Source organism: Paramisgurnus dabryanus, chromosome 14, assembly GCF_030506205.2.
Source record: "Paramisgurnus dabryanus chromosome 14, PD_genome_1.1, whole genome shotgun sequence".
In the NCBI taxonomy this organism is placed as follows: Eukaryota; Metazoa; Chordata; class Actinopteri; order Cypriniformes; family Cobitidae; genus Paramisgurnus; species Paramisgurnus dabryanus.
This window is the reverse complement of record NC_133350.1, coordinates 33,476,116-33,498,509: the sequence shown is the minus strand read 5'-3', so window position 1 is coordinate 33,498,509 and position 22,394 is coordinate 33,476,116. Positions and strand designations below refer to the sequence as shown.

The following is a 22,394-nucleotide window of genomic DNA, read 5'->3' as shown; positions in this document are numbered from 1 at the left end:
CACCTTGCTTTACAGTATTGCAATGTATCGCAACCCCAGTATTGTGATACGTATTAGGAGATTCGTGCCGATACACCGCATTATTAACAGTCCTTTTTTACACCGGTAATCTATTTAAAAGGATATTTCACCCAAAAATTCTCTCATCATTTACTCAGTCTCACATTGTTACAAACCTGTATATTTTTCTTTGTTCTGATGAACAACACAAATTAAAGGTTTTTGAGGAATGTTTGTAATCCAACCCATCATGAGCCCCATTCACTTCCATAGTAGCATAAAATGGGCTCATGAATTTATACAGGTTTGTAACAACATGAGAGTGAGTTAATGATGACAGATATTTGGGTGAACTATCCCTTTAAAGGGACATTCCACTTTTTAGCATAGCTTAGCACAATCCATTGAATCTGATTAGACCATCAGCATCGCGCGCAAAAAAAACCCCAAAGAGTATCGATATTTTCCTTATTTAAAACTTGACTCTTCTGTAGTTACATTGTGAACTATACTTTCAAAACTGGTGTAATAATCAGTGACTTTGCTGATGTAACATGGCTGCAACAGGCGTAGTGATATTACGAACTGCCCAAAAATAGTCCCCTTGGTGACTTTAAGTAGCAGGGGACTATTTTCCAATGACCATTGGTCTTTTCTTTGGTGTGTAAGTGTGTATTAGTACATGTTAACGATATGCAAAAGGTTCAAAGCCCACCGTAAATGACGTGAGTTATCGTTTTCAAAGTAAATCTCTTTTCTTGGACTACAACAAACACATGAATTGTAGGCAACAATTTACTTTGTGGGATTGGTAATGACAAGACCGACATTATCATAATTCATCCCGCTTGGACTCACAGCCTGTAAGTTAACTCCTGTTAGCGTTGGATTGTGACCGAATCTTTTAAACATGGTAAGGAGCGTCACATTTCCGTCTGATGTCAGATGTATTCAGGCCAATCACAATGTACAGATTATCTGGGCAATCAGGGACACAGAACTCTTTAAATCATTGAGTTTTGTACAAAATCAGTGCGTTTCACAAAAAGAGAGAGAAATCTGGAGGTACAGAAATGTACAGAAATGTACAGAAATGTACAGCATGTGGAAAATAATGTGTTGTTTTTACCATAAACCACACAAACACATTATATTATACCAAATACACAAAATAACGGTGTTTTTAGCAATAAAATAGGTGCACTTTAAAAGCCCATTTTAATGTGGTTGTGTTTAAAAAAAAAATGTGCGCTTACATTTGCTTGACTGTGCATATGACAGAATGTGCAGAATGTTAAAATCTTGTACTGTCAAAAGTCTTTAAACAGTAATTGTGTAATATGTTTTAAACTGCAGGTGATCCTATTGGCTTGCCAACACGTTTGACCTTGGAGTTCAGTGCGTTTGATGTGTAAGTGTTAAACATTTCAACCATGTTATGAAATGTAGCTGGTTAAAACAACTTTTAAAGGGACACAAGGCAGCATATTTTAATAAATCATCTTCGTAAGTCGTTATATGGTTAAATAACTCATTACAGGATGAATAAAGACTCTCTTGCCCACCCCTACCACCTGTAGGAAGAATACGCCACTTGCAAGTTCGCTGTATACGACTTGCCGCCCTTCACTCTCGCAAAGCCTCGGATATCGCGAGAAGCAGGATCACTTTACGGCATACAGTACAGAGGCAGGCGAACGAAACACGGCTAGCGATTGTTGCAGATTGCAGAGCCGGGGAAGAAGCAGCGAAAACCCTTGACGGAAGATTCCGAGAAAAGAAAAAAGCTTCAGACCGAGGGAGGGCTCGTAGTGAGGGCAGTAGTTCGCCTCGTTCATATCAGTCATTCACGGTAAAAATACTATTATGCATGACAACACAATAAAAATAAAAAATCCGTTGTAAAGGAAATATTACTTACCTCGATTGACATAACTGGATTGGAAATAGCCGGTTCCTCTGCTCAGATGGGTTGACAGCTGATAAGCTGGGTTGCCAGGGGGGAGGAACAACAATTTGTTTTTACTGCGGTGTGTTTGAAAGCATGTACTCCCAGACACTAGGGGGAGCTAATAGAGAAATAACACTCAGACTTGCCTGGTGTCCCTTTAAATCAATGATCATTGCCCTTATATTATAAAACGTCTATAAGATATCCCATGACTCTCCATACAGTATAGAATCTTTATAGGATTGTTTTGTTTACAATATACTGATTTTTTTTGTCCAGTGATGGACCCACATCTGCTCACTGTTGTCCAGCCTATGGGACTCTGTACAATACCAACACATTAGAAGCCTTTAAAACTACAGACAAGAAAGCTCTACTTGATAAAGCAGCCAATGAGGTAAACCAATGTTTCTTGAAATCATCTAAGTAGTTTAGTGAAGGTTCAACATTATATTGTTGTCATTATCAATTATAATGGATTTTATAGTTAAGTTGTTCCTGCCTTAATGAAATTGGATTATTAGTACATGTTACGTTGTCGTCTTCACAGATTTGGAGTGCAATTCAATCAGGGGCCGCAGTGGAAGACTCCTCTGTCCTAAACAAATTCATCCTCTTGACATTTGCGGTTTGTATGAATGCATTCATTCAGTGTTCTTTTAAATGACAGTACTTTTTTTTCTTACTGGTCCTTTTGTTTATGCAGGATCTGAAGAAATATCATTTCTATTATTGGTTCTGCTTTCCTGCCCTCTGCTTTGTGGAAGGAGTCCAGCTGGTGCAGGAGCCGGTGTCATTAGAGCAGAGATTCAATGCTGAACAGGTGCGTAAATAAACCCACGTTTAACTCACTTCTGATGAGGACGCTTTGTGTTATTTCTTTGGGAAGGATAATGAGTCATTACACAATGCATTGTGGAAATCATGTCCTGTTTATAATTTTTAATTAATAATGTTTGAATGCGTTATGTTGAATTGGCCCTAAAAGGATGGACTATGGACTTGACCTCGGGGACTCCAACTGAAATTTTATATTATACCTATATTTTTCTACAATTCAAATGATATGTTTTCCAATAAAAACAATAACACATTCTTTATTTAAGGGCACCTATTATGGTCTTTTTACAAGACCTAAGGTATTTTTTAAGTGTGCCTCTGTATCATTTATCAAAATGTATCAAAATAGATCTAATTAATACAGTCTGAGACAGTAGTATCTTGTGGACAGAGTACAATTTGCTGAGGGTGGAAACTATGGTAATGCAGGACTGTAAATGGGCGGGGCTTTATCAGTGTGACCTCAAATTGATAAGAGAATCAAAACGGCATGTTTAATGAGACTGCTTTGGTTTAATGTGGATTAAAACACAAGGAGCGGATGGATATTTTTCATCGTAGGGTTGTTGTGTTCACACACTGCCAACACACATTTATGTCCAAACACCTTGTAATGGGGATTTTAATGTAGATTTTGCATTGCCCTTTAAAGGAACACACCCACATTTTGGGAATTTAGCTTATTCACCATATCCCCCAGAGTTAGATAAGTCCATACATACCTTTCTCATCTCAGTCCGTCCTGTAACTCTGTCTGACGCAGCCCCCGCTAGCTTAGCTTAGCACAAAGACTGGAAGTGAATTACTCCAGCTAGCAAACTGCTCCCAATAAGTGACAAAATAATGCGAACATTTTCCTATTTATATGTTGTGATTTGTATAGTCACACCGTGTACAAATAACAAGGTCATATGAGACACAGACATCTTTTAAAAGTATACAAACTAGGAACTATATTCTCAGAATGCGAAAGCAGTGATACTGGGCGGAGTGATTTGCTCGCAGCACCCGAGAAGCCCCTGGTGAGGAGCAGAGAGTTTGGTCAGAGTTGTGCAAATCACTCCCCCCAGTATCACTGCTTTCGCATTCTGAGAATATAGTTCCCAGTTTGTATACTGTTAAAAGATGTCTGTGTCTCATATGACCTTCTTATTTGTACACGGTGTGACTATACAAATCACAACACATAAATAGGAAAAAAATTGCGTTATTTTGTCACTTATTGGGAGCAGTTTGCTAGCTGGAGCCATTCACTTCCAGTCTTTGTGCTAAGCTAAGCTAGTGGGGGCTGCGTCAGACAGAGTTACAGCACGCATGGAGATGAGAAAGGTATGTATGGACTTCTCTAACTCTGGGGGATACGGTGAATAAGCTAAATTCCCAAAATGTGAGCGTATTCCTTTAAACGTAGCTACTAACAGTAATTGTCAACATAAGTAATTATAGAGCCAGGACCATGAGATGAACAACACCTGTGGTAAGATTCTTCAGGTAATGAACTACACCTGTAGTCACTCTTCTGTCATCTGTGTGAACCTGAGGGGAAATTATTTTATACATTTAATAAAAATCACCTTGATGCTAGCTGTTTAAAGGTTTTTACAAAAATGGTGTCGCTCATAAAGGTGACGCTGTTTTGAAAAAAACTTTAGCATCATTTAAAAAAACTCCACTAAACGCCACTTCTGTCAAAAATGGGAATGATCAATTCAATTTTATTTATATAGCGCTTTTCACAATTGTTAGTTGTTTCAAAGCAGCTTTACATTAATAGATGCAGGAAAAGAAATATAAATGTATCGCGTTGCAGCGTTTGTCTGTTATAGGACAGCTACTTTGAATAAACGAGCAGTCACTGATTAGCTACTTGCTCTATGTTTAAACTAACAGCAAAGACATTTAGCGGTGAATGTGCTTTCACCTCTATCACCTTCGTTTAATATCAAAAGTAACCTGGTAACCCGGTGTATCTTGTCGGACATAGCGACAGTAACTAAGAAGATCCGGTCTTTGCGAACTGTCAATTGACCTGATATATTTTCTATGTTCATGAGTCATCTGCACATCTCACTTATGCTGTTTTTAAAAGTGTCAAATACAGCTGGAAACTATATAGACCATTAATAACACAGAGGGCCCTATCTTGCACCCAGCGCAATTGACTTTGTCAGTGACGCATGTATCATTCATATTTTGCACCGGCGAACAGCGGGTTTTTCCCTCCACAAACGCACGTCGGCAAACTAGGGAATGAACTTGCGCTCCATGGGCGGTTCAGCGCAAAAACAGAGGCGTGTTCCGGCGCAAACCATCTCTGATGCTATTTTGCAGTTTCAAAAAACAATTGCGCCACTGACCAGAAAAAAAAAGTTTAAAGTCAGTGGCGCGTTGTTCATTATGCTATTTTAAGGGCGCATGCTTGACCATAATGTATAGCGTGCACAACGCGCATACACTTTGCATCTTATCTACACAGATGCAACAGTTATGTTTGCAAATCATAAATTGTTACAATAAAAAATATTAATACACGAGATAAGAGGAATCATAGTGGTGAGCATTGTGGTAATAGTTTTTATTTATTGTGTGGCTGCGTTAAAAAATTGTCATGCAAATAACGATTAAAATATTTTCATAAGTTTGTTGTGTGGCTGTATTACGTTTATTTTATGTAAATAATAATTAAAATGTTTTCATAAGAAACCTTAATGTATATGAACTTGATTTGTAAGAGTACTTTGGGGTTGGACCTTGCTTGCGTTTCTTGGGTCCGATTTCAAAGCCCCCAAACCCTTTCAGCTGTGAGGGTGGACGAAGCAATGTCCTCTGCTGGCGTCAGGTGCTGTGTAGAGGCAGATCCACCTCCCGTTACACGGCGTGCCCGATTTATGCTGGCAAACTTGGGATTCCCCCATCTCCTGACATCATTGTAGCGCTTGGCGCAACGATGGGGATGCCAGCTGATGAGACTGTGGCTATTTCCTCTCACGCCTGTTTAACCTACGCTGATTTGGGCGGGTTTCTCCCATCCCCATACAAAATAACTTCTCTGTCTTTGACTGCTCTTACAAGAACGTGGGTCTCCTCAGCTTTAAACCGCTCCTGGCGTACGCCTGGTAAATCCGTCATAATAATAGCAATCCGCCATGGAGCTTGCGCCCTTGGGTTTAAAGGGAATGTTGGATAGCGTTCTGATTGGTTTATTTGACGTTACGCCCAAACCACACCTATGAATAATGAACCTACTTCACACCAACCCCTTATCGATTTGCTCCCGGCGCAAGAGTTATTTCTCACGCCGGAAAAATAGCAACAGCGCCCAAGATCCACCCACAAACTCACTTGCGCGTTGTGCTTCGCACTTGCGTTTCAGATCGTTAAAATAGGGCCCAGACTGTTAACTACCGGTAATTGTTTTTAATCAGTTTTTAAACATTCTCTATGATAATTTTTTTTATTAACACGGTTTTAGCAGTTATAGAGTTCTAATGACAGTGTTCAACTATAACTGTCGGTCTCATGGTTATATAATCACAGTCACAGCCTTAGTATTGTGGTTTAAATCAGCTCGGTTCCAGACAGGCTACCTATTGCGGCATAAGTATATTGCCCAGATGAGTTATGTAATGCTTTGTTCTAGACCAACTAACTATTGCGGGATAGGTACATTTACTTGACATTTTATGTGAATGCTTTGTTAAAGAAGAATGTATTAAGGTTAGATTTAAATTGATACTCAAACATTATTTGGTAAATCATTCCAGAGCCTAGGGGCGAAGTAGGAAAATGATCTACCACCTTTTGACACTTTTGATATTCTAGGGATAATTAAGTGGCCAGAATTTTGTGATCGCAGTGTACGTGTTGGATTGTATTCTGATAGTAGTTCTTTAATATATGAGGGTGCTAGGCCATTTAAGGCTTTGTAAGTGATTAGTAATATTTTAAATTGTATGCGATATTTAACTGGTAGCCAGTGTAAAGATGCCAGAATTGGACTTATGTGGTCATACTTTTTAGATCGAGTAAGCACTCTTGCAGTGGCGTTTTGAACCAGCTGTAACTTGTTTACCTGATTTGCGTGACATCCCCCGAGTAACAAGTTACAATAGTCTATTCTAGAGGTCATAAAAGTGTGGATAAGCTTTTCTGCATCTGATGCAGACAGCATATGGCGTATTTTTGAGATATTTCTATGATGGAAGAATGCTGTTCTGCAGACATTGGAGATATGACTATCAAAAGATGGATTGCTGTCGAACATCATGCCTAAGTTCTTAACCGTGGAAGATGGCACCACAGTGCAGCCCTCTATGGGCATCTTGTAATCTGACATATTATTGAACCAAATCGCTCCAAACATAATAAGTATCTCTGTCTTATTGGAGTTTAGCATAAGAAAGTTATGTGCCATCCAGTCACTAATATCACTAATGCAGTCTGTTAGCTTAGAGAACTGGTGTGTTTCGGTAGGATGTGAGGAGATGTAAAGCTAGGTATCATCCGCATAGCAGTGAAAACGTATGTTATTTTTCCTGATAATGTCTCCTAGAGGTAACCTATATATAACGAGAATAGGACAGGGCCTAAAACTGATCCCTGTGGTACGCGTATTTAACCGGTGAGTGATATGACTCTTCCTCATTTACATAAACAAAGTGATATCGATTGGTTAGATATGATCTGAACTAGGTTAACGCCTGACCACTGATGCCAACATAGTTTTCTAGTCTATTGAGTAAGATTGTGTGATCTATTGTGTCAAAGGCTGCACTAAGGTCTAGTAATATAAGGATTGAGATTTCACCACGATCGGATGTTAAAAGGAGGTCATTTGAAACTCTAAGCAATGCTGTCTCTGTGCTATGGTGGGGCCTGAATCCTGATTGGAACTTTTCATATGTATTATTATTCACTAAGAATGTGCGTAGCTGGTTTGCCACTACTTTTTCTAATATTTTAGAAAGAAAAGGGAGATTTGAGATTGGTCTAAAATCAGGTGTGGGTCAAGGTGTGGTTTTTTAATGAGCGGTCTAATAAGTGCTAGTTTGAAAGCTGTTGGAACGTATATATGACTAAATGCTCTCTACACATTATATGTTCGTCAAAAACTTGAGCTTTAAATCCGCTTAATCCCAGCCTCAGGCCATCCAGAAATACCGGTTTGTTGGCAGAATGTGTTAAATGCCATGTTGTTTTTTCAGTGAAGTCCTTAAAGTTCACGGAAGATGAATGTGAAATGACCGTGGATCACATTCAAACTTGGGTCCCTTTGTGAGTACTTGGACCTGAATATAACCCAAATGTGGCAGCCACATGCATCACAGTGCCTCCTAATGTGTGCTTTAGTTTCTATGTTTTTTGTCATTTTGAAATCTGACATTCATTATTTGCAAAGTCACTAATCTTTATTGATTTTTGAACTGCTTACTATGTCTTAGAAGTGGAATTTTTTAAGGAATGGAGGATTTGCAAAAAAAGATAATAAAAATGGTTTTACAGTTATTTTAAAATAACTAAAGCTAAATTTTTGAAAATAAGGCATTTCAATTACTGACTTCTTGATTTACAAGAAAACATGTCAGATGCATTTAGAGGGTCTTGCATTTAAACTCTTCATTTGTTTCACTGTGCAGCTTGATGGTACTTCAATATATTTAAATGAAAATCCTGACATATGTATGTGTGGCATAAATGTGCAAATACATTTGCAGCAAATTTTTGAGATAGACGTCAAAGAACATCTTTGTCAGTGATTAAATATTTTTCAAACATCAATAAACCTCGATTTTGTTGAATTGCGTGTGATTTGTTTTTGAGATGCGCTGATTGTTTCGAATTGATTATTTTTTCACAGATTTTCAGCTTGCAGATGGCGTATGATAATCTTTGCTTATCGACTGGGTCCACAGCAGTCCCACATTTTCTGCTCAAGTACACAGATGACACTGTTGAAGTTGCTCCTCTAAAGGACTTGAACAGCTTCTTCACGGATCTTAAGAAGGTAATTTCAACTATAAAGCTGTTATTATTACAACCCCAAATCAGAAAAAGTTGTTACACTGTATAAATTGTGAGTAATAAAGGAATGGAATAATGTACAAATCTTATAAACATATATTTTATTCACAATAGAATTTAGATTACATAGTTTAAATGTTGAAAGTGAGACATTTTGAAATGTCATGCCAAATATTGGCTCATTTTGGATTTCACATGCAAATGCTCGCACATGCATGCCTTAGCTTGGTTTTCTTGGTTGTACCACAGATACTGATACATAAATATGTAAATGAGAACGACTTTATTTGGCATTCAGTTGTATTATATTACAGTAATGCATGCAACAGTTCAGAGAGTAAATCCAAGTACGAAGTGATGATGTCATGAATATGCTAATAAGAGTGTGAAGTCATCCAGCGCCATCATCTCACAAAATCCTGTAGGAATCACAGATGGTGCTGGATCTGTCTCAGCCTTTTTCAGTAGAGCTTTCCATGCGTTCACCCTTCACATTACTCTTTAAATAATTGTTGTGGGAATGAATGATCACAGTTAAACCGTATGTGAAATGATGTCCTGATTTGTTTTAAAGATTACTGTGGGTGTTTATGACCCCTGCACGCTGCCTCAACATCCAGGCTGGCCTCTCAGAAACCTCCTCATCCTACTGGCAAAAAATTGGTACGTATATAATGAGCTTGTCAAACACACATCCCGCTGGTGTCAAATTATATTTCAACTCATTTCCTCCAAGTGTTCCGGTATGTCATTTACTTTAAATTTCAAAGAGAGTTGTTTTGAAGCTGAAAGGATGTGAGAAAATATTATTGTCACCCATCTGCTAATATCTAGAGGAAGAGGACTCAACAGGGGGTCTTGCTGTGGTTTGGTCTCAAACTGCTTCTTTTGTGAAAATATAGAAAATGTGTTGAAACCTAGATATTAAAACAATTAACAAATTTCATATCAATGTCACCTTGCCAGACGCTTTTATCAAAAGTGTACCAATGACACCCTTACATACTTAAATCATGCATGCCATGGTACATTGATGCTACATGGTATTTAACCTGGTACTCTATATAGTTTCTCAGAAAATGAAGATGAAACCATTTTGAATCTAATGCATGGTATTATCGTGTCATGTCCAATAACACACTATTACCTGGAAATATGTCCAAAAAAGCATATTGTATGGCAGCCTTACCTGTTGAGAAAAATTCCCATTTAAAACCCTCTGCACAAGCTATGGTATTATAATGTCACCATGTCCATAATGCAACAGTAATGGCACAGTGTTTTCTATAAGTTTAATAGATGGGTGGCTTGAGGAAAACTGCGGTATTGTGCAGCTTTCCAATGTTCAAATGTCAAGACTCACCATCTGCGCTCACTCTTCTGGCTTTGTAATGGTAAATGTAAGGTCATTCCAAAAACCATGTGTACCTCTGTGTTTGTCTTTGTGAATGTCAGGGGTTCACAGTTGGATGTAGTGGAGATTGTGTGCTTCAGAGACCGAACTCTACAAGGGAGACGATCCGTTCAGCACAGCATCATTTTTCGGGTCAGGATCCCAGACCTGTCGACCTGCTCAGGTAATTTACCATCTTCATGCTGTTGCACTGAAGCACTCTGCAGAAGGCAAAGTTTTTATCAAGGGCTGCAATAAGAATCAATAAAATCGTTAAAAATCGATAATTCCTTCTGAATTGGGATAATGTTGAACTTTTTCTGTAGGTTGATGTTTTTCTGCGGGTTAGAGATGAAAGGGTTTGGGTCCTTGGTTGTTGGTATTTGGGCTGTGAATAGTCATTGGGTGCTTTTGGATTAATTTTGAATGGCCATTGGGCTGGTTTTGTTAGGTGGATCTGGCAACCCTGACAGGACAATGACGGAAGCAAAAGGGCCAACGAACGCTGGTTAATAAAGGTTTTATTTCGCCCTTTAAAGTGACCCAAAAATTTAAATTGTAATCTAATGTTGTAACAAACCTGTATAATTTTTTTTTGTTCTGATGAACACGAAGAAAGATATTTTGAGGAATGTTTGTAATCAAACCATTCGACGTGCTTACGCAGTTACGTGAGGTCGCGCTGGCGCATTACACAGCTGGTGCAAAAGTACTTATGTTTTCATTTTTCTTGCTGAAAATGATAATGGTTTTGCTAGATGAGACCCTTATGCCTTGGTTTGGATAGTTTAGAGCCCTTTGATGCTGCACTGACAGTGTTTCCCACAGATCTGAAATTTACTTGTGGTGGTAGCTGGTGAAAAGGGCAATCATTATTATCCACCGACAAAAAATGGTCTACTATACATGTAACAAAGAACTAATAATGTGTGACACAACACAATACTTTGATTTATAAAACATTCATATTAATTTCACATTATAGTTCATTAATCTAACCACCCCAAACTTTTTTTGCCATAAACAAAGCTGACACTGTTTGTCAAAGCACCACGAAAACACTTTATGTTTTTGCACTGATATATGAAGCAATTTGATGACCCCTTTTATCAAACTCAATTATATACAATACTATGTATACTATAGCCTATATAGACAGTGCAGGTCTATAGATTATAAATGTGACTGATGTTATAATGTTAATAATTTCAATTAGATAGGCACTTTTACTGCTTCTGCTTTCTATTTCTCTTTTGCCGATTAAAAAAAGCTTAATCCACTAATTATTTCAGATTTAAAAGTCTACTTGCTGTCCCGATGACAGACTTTACATTACAGCTTTGCGTTTTTTATATCCTGAGTCAGCTAGAGCTTTGCTCATTCAGTATTAGCACTGCTTTTTGCTACAATCTCTGTGCAAACTGTTTAGATTTTAGTAAAGATTTTGTCTATTAATAGTAAGATTATAAAAAAATGGGATAAAGAAAATGAAGCGGCGCGTGGTCGTGACAAGAGCCAGTTGCTATCGCCATAGAAACCGGAGGCACGCTAAAACAGCACTCGAGCTTTAGCGCGGTAGCGCTCACGGCCGTTCTCCGATCGACTCGGGTTTTACACACAATATTAATCAGACTTGGGACCCGAAGTAATGAACTAGGACCGACCCGGACCCATCTGACCATTTAAAATATAAACCCGGAACCGTACGGGTCCCGCGTCCTCAGTGAAGAAAGACCTCTAATGGTAAAACTCTGCTCAAGTTCAGAAACATGAAAGGATACAATGTGACACTGAGGTTGCTTCGCGTCGCGCCCAATTCATTGAGAAACAGAGAGCACGTGAACGGACACTCAACCGGAGAGACACAACGTGCTTGCACGCAAAATGAAGCCAACTTAGATGCTATAAACACATATGCACATAAGCATATGCGACCATTTTGGTCGCAGTGTGTTCCCTGGCTGCTCCGTATGTGCTGCTGCAGTTGATCCAGTTTGCCGCGCTGGATGATGAGTTTATGACGCGTGCATCATCTTCACGGTCACCCGACCCCCACCTCTCTCGCGCGCTCTCTCTCTCGCGCTCTCTCTTTCGCGCGCTCTCTCTCTCTCTCTCTCTCTCTCCAAAACACGGGTCATCCAGTCGAGTTCAGAAAATAAGGAAATTCGTAAAGTGATTTTTTTTTTTACCTGGGCGGGTCGCAATTTACCTGGGCGCAGCGCCCAAGTAGAGCCTATGTATGGGAAACACTGACTGAAACTGTGAACTGTTGAGGTTCAATAAAGTCCACTATATGGAGAAAAATCCTGGAATGTTTTCCTCAAAAAAAAACTTAATTTGTTCTCAACTGAACAAAGAAAGACATCAATGTTTTGGATGACTTAGGGTGAGTAAATTATCAGGATTTTTGGAGTTATTCTTAAAGGCTTAAAATATCATAAAGATTGTATAAGTAAAACTGTAGAAGTGCGTGGCTTTTGCCCCTTTAAAAGTACACTTTTACATGTGAATACCCCATTTTAGTGCCTTATTTAGCTATAATAAGTGAAAAATATAATTGAGTAACATTAATGTTTTTATTTGACTAGTCGATAAATCGAAAAGTAATTCCCAGATTAATCGATTATAAAAATAATGGTTAGTTGCAGCCCTATTTTTATCTCTATTTAAGAGAGGCGTGAAACTATTAAAATGTTACAAAGTCCTGGCAGGCTTCTATTGGCTTCTGGTTTTAAGGACCCTAAAAGTGAACTTTCATCTTGTTTTTTGGCCTGCGATAGAACAATGCCAGTTTTTCCTTTTGAAGTGCTTTGATTTTTGTTTTTTATGTTTCTTTATGATCAAGTTATATAAAACCTGAGAACTGAAGTAGATGGCTGAAATAAAGTGGTACCTTTATAAATAATAACATAATAGTTGCCTTGAAAAAACCGTCTATCTGACTTTTGCTTTCTCTGAAAACAACAATGATTTCAAGTTTATGCCCAAATGACTGTATGCTATATTCCAAGTCTTCTGAAGCTGTACTATACAACAGGTTTGTGAGGAACAGACTAATAGACTCATTCACACCTCTGTATGCTGACAGATGGTGGTTTCTGCATGTCTTTTAAAAAATGACGCACTTTATTGAATTACACACTTTTAAAAATGTATTTTTAAGACAAAAATGACCCGTTGGTGACGCAAAGCAAAGAAAATCCTACTCTTTTAGTTTGTAAATTCATATCCCTGAGTAGGTTGTCAGTTGTTAAGGTGGGTATTTCAGTTCCACCGCACGTGTTTCTCTGCTCAAGTCCTTCATCAATTCAAGTGGTTTCATCAGCTGTGATCTGATAGTGGATATTCCAGGAACTGAATCTCATCCCACATCACAGCGGCAGACATCTATGAAATCCTCTGGGAGTCTCTGCATTGATTGTGTGAATCTGCTGGGGTACGGATGAAAAGAGAGGCTGATAAGTGAAACAGAAAGCCCCCCCAGCACTCCCACCACTCAAATCTATTCTCACATATACAAGCTTATTCATTTAAACCACCTGCCCTTTACGTCACTGGCTTTAAACCCGTGGTCCATGTCCTTGAGAAGTTTTGAGAGGTTCACCCTGATTAGTGGCACTGTTGTGGGATTCAGTGCAAACTGATCATGTCGCATACTGTGGTGTCCAAAGGTCTGAGACTAAAAATGCTTTTTAGGCCTGCATAACAATTAATCTTTATATTTATGTGTGTTATGCATGCATGTATAATTTAAAGAAAAATGAATGTATATAATCAGTATTCATATTTATAACTAATATTTATTATATAAATATGAAAATTTCAGCCCAGTCTCACGAAATTTCGTTATATAGTCACGTGTTTTTTTTTATTCTTTTTTGTGATATTATCACGAATTTCCGCGTTTTTTCCTGATCGTATAACGAATTCCTGTTTTCGTGTGATTATCACGTATTGGTTACTCAACTGTTTTGTCCTATTTTCTTACAATTGTCGCTTCGGTTTAGGGTTAGATTTACATAAAATGACATCCCTACCCAAACCCAACTGGAACCATAACGCCAGGCGACATATAAAAAATAAATCAGAAAAAATAGTATAAACCAATGTATAAAGTGACATTCTAATGCAAGCACCAAATCAAAACCTAAACCGAAGCAACAATGGTTTAAAAATAGGAAAAAGCAGTTGAGTAACCAATATGTGATAATCACATGAAAACAGGAATTCGTGATAATATCACGAAAAAAGAATAATAAAAAAAAAATCATTATATATCAATATATCAGTATATCATTAAACTTTGTGAGACTGGGCAGGAAAATTTATATACGCATGTAAATATTTTTTAAATGTATACATGCATGTGTGTGTATTATATATTATAAACATGTTTATTCTGCGATTAATTGTTAAGCAGCCCTACTTTTTTCAGGAAAGGCAAAACGTTTATACAGTGCAAAGCAAGTGCACATGCAAGTATGAAAGTACGAAGTATGACCTTGATTGGCACAATTACAAAAAATCAAATGTACACTTTTGCTTCCCTGTGGTGAGAAATGCTGATTCAAAAGACTCAGGATCTAACAAGCTACAATCTGAATGTTCACTTTGAATTGAGGTTGGAGCTCTTTGTTTCTAATTACTGCTTTCAGAAACCTGATTTAGAGATAGAGGTAAGCATCATGCGGGAAAAAAAACCCTCCTATGAATCTCATTTTGGTCACTAATTGTGCACTCAAATGGCAAGAACCAGAGACTAATTGGTGCAATTAGAACGAACCCAATAGCCACAAAATAGGAACAGCACGTTCTTCACCCCATGCTGGAACATCAGCATTAATAATGCATGCTGTCTTTTTACACTTCTTTATCATTCATTACAAATTATATTATAAAACATTTTACTGAAAAATGACACAAATGTTTCATTGTGTGGTACAGTATGTCCTCCTTCTGCTTTCATGACACTGCATATTAGTTGGCCTTGACAAAACCTGATGATCCATGTGTGTGACAATGAGCATCTTCTGTACTTCACTGGAAGTCTTACATGGGGATTGTGGTGTCCTTAGACTTTCAAACCCCATTGTCTAAAAGTGAGCGGTAAAATACTTTTAAGGACGAACAAATGGTGCAAGTTATTGTGTTTAAAAACAGCTAGATAGAGCACAGTGTTCAGTAGCTAAACACAAACGTTTTAAAACAAACAAAAAAAAATTTTTAAGAAAGTTTTTGAATTTATGAAAATGCTAATGGGGCAAGAATAAAACTAAAGAAACATAATATGACAAAAGATGACTGTCTGATGTACATAGACCAACAATAAAATATTACAGACTAAAAAAAAGTAATACCGTAAATCATTTAAACTTTGCTACATTTATAATTAATGTTTGGTTTATTTATGTTTAATAACTCTGTTCCAGTTTGTCCAAAGAGTGTTGGGTGGGAGAAGAACTCTAAGGGTGCCATGGGACCTAGAAGTGTCAATCTCAGTGAATGTATGGATCCTAAAAGGTATTAAACGTAAAGTTTCCTTTATGCTTGAGAATATAGAAATTTTTTGGTTTTCTTAGCTGTTTGGTGTTGGTTTCTTCAAGGCTTGCTGAGTCTTCGGTCGATCTCAACCTGAAATTAATGCGCTGGAGGTTGGTACCCTCTCTAGATTTGGATAAGATCGTGTCAACCAGGTGTTTGTTACTGGGAGCTGGAACGTTGGGCTGCAATGTGGCACGGACACTTATGGTAAGAGCCATTTACTTTTGAGTTATTACAGGCAGTTTACAAAAAAGAATCGGACAAAATTGCCTTCAATATGGATTACTTGGCTTGCTTTATATGATTTAATTGCTCAACTGCATTTACTATAATAACTGCATCATTTTTTATTTATTTTTTTTTTTGGAGTAATCATGAGCCTAAAGCTTTGATTATAAAAGTAAGACTACGTTTATGCCACCAGACGTAGTGTCTGAATGATGCTGGTGTCAACTAATGGCTTCTACAGCTGTTCAGATTAACATATTGGCAATAAGACTTCTTCCTGCCAATAGATTATGATAGTAAGGCCAAACACGCAGCATGAGAGACTAGCATGCCATGTTTAACGTTGTAACTGAATGACTGGTCTGGGTCTAAGAAACTACTACATTTTCACTTTATGGATAAAATTAATGGATGGTCTTTTAGTTTAATGCAGAAAAATAGAGGTTGGAATAGACTGCACTACAAACCAAAGTTATCTGTTGTATTTCTGCTACAAAATACCAATTTAAGTTTGGTAATTTTATTAAAGTACAATTATCTTTTTTAATAGGTTATACACAACAACATTATTATGAATAAAAATATGTCACTCATTCACACAAGCTGCATTTCCATTACCCTTCAAATTGCCCAAAATGAAACTGCAAATTGAAAATACACCAAATGGGAACAGCGATTTTGCATAAACTCCCATATATGGCAAAAAAAATTTTACTGGGTGAGTTGGTTTTTCAAGCAATGCGAAAAATGAGTATATCCCAAACTGCAATGGAAAAAATTTACAGTGCGTAGTCTAATGATCACTCTTTAAATATGCCGCAATATGTTTGGTGGGAGGATTAGAATGAAGATGTGTGTTGAACATCAAAATACCCAGAACGATTTGGAAGTCGACTGCTCTGTATGCTTTGGAGTCTCTCTCGTGGTATTTCAATGACCCCGTTTACATGCACTCTCATTCTGCTATTAAAATAATGGGATTTTGGCAATACTGCGAGGATACTTTAACTCATGTAAACACAATACTTTGATAAAAAAAATGCGATTAAGCTTATAATCGCAGCAAGTATAATCGCATTAAAAAAGGTGGCGTACGCTATTTTAGTCACAGGATGCGGCCATGCAAACACTTTTATCGCATTTATATCACACTAACTAAAGTGCTTGTGTGTTTTTGTCAGGTAGTGCAAATTCGTTTTAAACTTGACATGAGGAACTTTTCTCTGAATTTTGTCAACACGACTCGCTGTCAGCAGTCTGCCTTCATCTACAAACAGCTCAAATAATGTGACAGCAGCGTATAAAACGGTTACAGGCACTGTCATATTATTTCTATCTTGATTACAGCACCAAATAAGAAATACGTTCATAAGAACATGTTAATTAAGGAAATTAAAACAGTGGACATCTATGTCTGTCAACAGTTCATCATTTGTGCTCTGCATTGGGTTATGTGTGGATAATAAGCACAATCATTAGCGAATAATCAGAAAATAAAAACTGGATGTAATTAGAAGTGAAGAGGTTAATCGCTCCAGTCATGTAAACTTACTGCCAGTATGTCTTTACTCTGATTATTGAAAATATTCCCATTTTTGGTGTATTTGTACGTAATCAATGTTATTTGCATGTCAGTCTACGCGTTACTGTATAAAGTTGAACACACTGCAATGTAATCTGCAGTGCAAACTCAGCTACTTTAAATGGACCAAAATCAAATCCAACTCTACTTGTAAGACTAGGAGCAATATGAATGCAAATGGAAGTTATTTTTTAAGATTACTTTGTGTCCAGTTTGGTTCTTTTAAGGACATTTCAAGAACTGAATGTTTTCATTTTTAGGGCTGGGGTGTGCGACACATTACCTTTGTGGACAATGCAAAGATATCATACTCGAACCCAGTGCGCCAGCCGCTCTATGAGTTTGAAGACTGTCTCAGTGGAGGAAAATCTAAAGCTCTCGCTGCAGTGGACAGACTGAAGAAGATCTTTCCTGGTGTGGTGAGTTTTTTTTATAATACAAGAAAGTAAACTTGTATATACAGTGGCAAGAAAAAGTATGTGAATCTTTTGGAATTTCATAGTTTTCTGAATGAATTTGTCATAAAATGTCAAGGGTATTGACAAACATAATTTGTCTCAAAATAATTACACAAAAAAATCTCATCTTTCATGTCTTCATTGAAAACACTTATTCAACATTCAAAATGGCAGTGGAAAAAGTAAGTGAACCCTTCACCCTAAGTGAATTAATAACTGTTTGAACCCCCTTGGCAGCAATAACCTCAACCAGGCACTTTCTGTAGCTGCGGATAAGACCTGCACATCATTGAGGAGGAATTTTAGCCCATTCTTCCTGGCAGAAATGCTTTATCTCTGTCTTATTCTTTGGACATCTCATGTGGATGGCCCTCTTCAAGTCAATCCATAGTTTTTTTATTGGGTTGAGGTTTGTGCACTGTCTTGGCCACTCCAAAAGGCGAATTTTGTTTTTCTGAAGCCATTCTGTTGTGGACTTTCTGCAGTGTTTTGGGTCGTTTTCCTGTTGCATCACCCACCTTCTACACAGTTTCAGCTGACATACAGACATTCTCACATTATCCTGAAGAATTGTCTGATATTCTTGGGAATTCATCTTCCTCTCAATGATTGCAAGCTAGCAACACAAATCATGATGTTTCCTCCATCACACTTTACAGTTGGGATGATGTTTTCATGATGATATGCCGTGCCCATTCTATGCCAGATGTAGCACTGTGTGTTTTTTCCAAATAGTTCAATCTTAGTTTCAACAGTCCACAAAACATTTAGCCAATACCGCTGTGGAGTGTTAATGTGCTCTTTTGAAAACTTCAGACGTGCAGCAATGTTCTTTTTAGTAAACCTTCCTTCATGGTGTCCTGCTGTGGATACCCTGCTTGTTCACTGTTTTACATATTGTAGACTCAGAACAGAGATGTTAGCAAGTTCCAATGATGCCTTCAAATCTTTGTCTGTCATTCGGGGTTGTTTCTTTACCTCATTGATGAGTCTTCGTTGTGCTCTTAGTGTCACTTTGACTGGGTGCCCACTTTTTGGTAGAGTAGCAACAGTCCCAAAGCATCTCCATTTGTAGATTGTTTTCCTAATTGTAGACTGGTGAATTTCTTAAGTCTTTGAAATAACTTTGTAAACCTTTTCAGCTTTATGTAAAGCAACAATTCTTGATTGCAGCTCCTCTGAAAGCTAATTTTGGTGAGACATGGCTCCCATAAGAGTGTTTTTCTTGTGCTGAGCAAACTCCAAAAGTTTGGGAGGGGTTTTATCAGTCAAAGTAGCTGTAGTTCACACCTCCAAACATATTATATTAATTACATTTCAAATACATGTGCTTTTTTATTACGTTCTGTGAAAGATAAATTTATATTTTATAGCTGATGCTTTTGTCCAAAGCGACTCTGTATGTCAGAGGTCGCACGCCTCTGGAGCAACTAGGGGTTAAGGGTCTTGCTCAGGGACACAATGGTGTGTCACAGTGGATTCGAACCCGGGTCTCCCACACCAAAGGCGTGTGTCTTATCCACTGCGCCATCACCACCCCTACATAAACATAAATGTAAAAATCTTTATGTCTTAACTCTTTCACCGCCATTGACGAGATATCTCGTCAATTAAGAGAAAATGCTTCCCCGCCAATGACGAGATTTTCCGTCTTTCCGCAATACCGCTATTATTACCTTCCGCAACTTTTTAAACCCGGAAGTATTGCCCTATGGCAAGCGGCTGCATGTCCGTGTCTGTTTTAAAGATCGCTCTGAATGGGATCTCTATGAAAAGTCACAAAAATGGAATTATCTCTGCTTTTTGCTCAAAATGTGGTGTTTTTGTAGAAACCTACCCATATTCAAAAGCTGATTACAAAAGAACCACTGAAGGTGGGATGAAACGGGTTGTTTTGTTTGAAAGCAGAGGGTCTGTTCTTTCATTTGGTATATTGTATGTTTATATATTTAAAGAAGAACATTTTCTGGAAGGCCTTAAATTTTGGTGAAAATCATGAAAAACGCTGGCTGGCAACTTTTTAAAAAAATGCTGGCGTTGAAAGAGTTAACATAATCCTCACTTAATATCTCTCAGCTTCCCAAAGAGCAACAAAGCGCAGTCTATGAAACTTTTAAGGGGAAATAACGATACAAATAAATATACAGATACATTTTTAATAGACATAACTTGATTTGGAAACATAATGATGAATAGTAGCAAAAAATGAAAGTTGCAAAACATGCGGCAGAAATCTTTAGCTTTTCTAAATGGAACAAATGTTTTTTACTAAAACAAAGTCGTCTTTCCAGCACCACTTGAGTGAGAGATGTTATTAACAAATGAACTGCCAAGCCAAACAATGTACTTCATCATTTCAAATCGGTCTTTTTATTGTCTGCTCTATAAACGGTGCATAAGAAATGTGGCCTTCTTTGTATTCATGTACTCAACAATGTTTTAATGCATCATTGAGCACCTCAGAGGATGCAGACGGGCTCTTATAGCTTCATTTACCAGGAAGTATTCATTTTCCTTTTTTTTTCAGCAGGTTTGTAAAGCTGACTCAAAGCTTTGCTCAGATTTTCATCACTTAGGTTTTACATTGATCGAGTTCACAGAAAAGGTTATTTCAAGAAATTTATTCTTGGGCTGATGCACAGTAACAATTTTTCCTACACGAGGATGCAAAAAACTACTTCAAATCAACTAGTTGATATTGTTTTTGCTAATGTTGTATTTTGGTGTCCTTTTATATTCTGCATGCTAAATGTGACCCCTGCACATTTGGCTTGAATTTAGGGCTGGGTTCACTAAACAGTGCAAATTAGCGCATTTCCTAAAAGCAGTGGTTCTCAAACTTTTCGGCATGCCTGAGGGGGGATCCCCTTGTGGAGGGGGCATCCCAGGTGTGCCTCATACATCCTGAAAAGTGAAGCTGCTGGCTCTTTGATCGCCCCCTGGTGGCTGGATGCAGTTCAAGTCATAAACCCCACCCTCTCCATGCAAACAAACGGGACTCGGGTCGAAATAAAAAATAAATTTCACTTCCAATAAAATTTTGCGAAAGATGGTTTTGGTCCTTTAAATTAGTTGTTATTAAGCTGATATATGTTAATTTGTAGATTATTAATATAAGTTATATTTTAGCTAGTAATTTGATGCTATAGAAACGGGGTGTGTCATTATGATTGACATTTGTGATTGACAGCTTCTCTATGCGACACTCGAAGCTTCGGGGTAAGATTGAAGATATAGCTAGCTATAAATTTTTGATTTCTGTGTTATTGCACACCGACAAAATGAGTTGTATTTAACTTAACTTATTTTAGCAAGCCAGTCAATTGATGTTCAAGGGGCGGGGTGGAATTGGGCACGCAAGCTTTTGGGTGGAAGTTGGATACCGTGGTTCCGCCCACGGGCTCTACGGACGATTCCTTCTGCGCATGTCCTGGCTCCAAATTAATGTTTTTGCATAACATGTCAGCGTCCATTTTTCGTTCAGTTCATTACAATGGAATGAAGCGTCGTTCATTTTTTTTTACAGTCTATGGTGAATCCCCTTTGTGGCCCCCCCAAAGAAAGTTCATGACATTAAACAATCTTAGAATTACAAACTTAGCATTTGAATTAGACAAAACACATTAAATAATACAATGTAGTTCTGTTGGTTAGTGGCCTTATTGAGGTTTAATTGCACAGAATTTATGATGATTAATATATTTTTTTAATCTCATAAAACTGGGGTCCCTTTGACACCATCTCACGACCCCCAGTTTACGAACCACTGTGTTAAAGAAAACAGGAACTAATTTTCATATCGACAGACACAGTTTACCAAGAGCAGGGTTGCAAATAAGCAGAATCGATGCTCATTATCAGGTGCAGCTTTTTGGGTATTAAATAATGGTGCAAATACCAGTACTGACAAGCCCAAGCCACATGGGGCATTCGGACTACCACCAACCAGCATAGCAGAGCGACAAGATGTAATAAATTTTAATGAAAATTTGGTGACTTTCAGCGACACGAGCCACGGTGACTATTGGTGATCAGATGGGTCATGTTTAGGAACTTGATAAAGTTCCGAAAAGTTTAACCTTATGTAAATTATGTGCGACTTTAGGGAGTGACTGAGAATGAAGCAGTGAAGTTCAGGCTATCCATCAGTTACTGGAGTGGAGGGTATTAATTTATTAATGACAACCAGAATTATTGTAGGAATGCCTCCTAATGAACTTGTTGAAGGAGATGTGCGACTCAAAATGATAAAGTCACTAGTAATGTGCACGCAGCATTAGTAAATTGCGTTGTGTGATCAATTTAAATACCATACATTTTCTGTGAATCTGGCCCTGTAAGTCTTAAAGCTCCCGTTCTTTCTGTGTTTTTGAAGCTTTG

At 37.8% G+C, this 22,394-nt stretch overlaps 1 protein-coding gene across 1 annotated transcript in view; it reads left to right on the top strand.

Annotated features, from left to right (window-relative positions):
- The window catches only part of atg7 (ATG7 autophagy related 7 homolog (S. cerevisiae)), a 111,738-nt gene that overhangs the window by 2,406 nt on the left and 86,938 nt on the right, over positions 1-22,394 (top strand). Inside the window, exons 3-12 of the mRNA XM_065265950.2 lie at positions 1,357-1,411; positions 2,231-2,348; positions 2,502-2,579; positions 2,658-2,774; positions 8,649-8,795; positions 9,387-9,475; positions 10,268-10,389; positions 15,635-15,725; positions 15,809-15,953; positions 17,817-17,975. Coding sequence (XP_065122022.1) covers positions 1,357-1,411; positions 2,231-2,348; positions 2,502-2,579; positions 2,658-2,774; positions 8,649-8,795; positions 9,387-9,475; positions 10,268-10,389; positions 15,635-15,725; positions 15,809-15,953; positions 17,817-17,975 — 1,121 coding nt within the window. The remainder of the gene's footprint in view (positions 1-1,356; positions 1,412-2,230; positions 2,349-2,501; positions 2,580-2,657; positions 2,775-8,648; positions 8,796-9,386; positions 9,476-10,267; positions 10,390-15,634; positions 15,726-15,808; positions 15,954-17,816; positions 17,976-22,394) is intronic.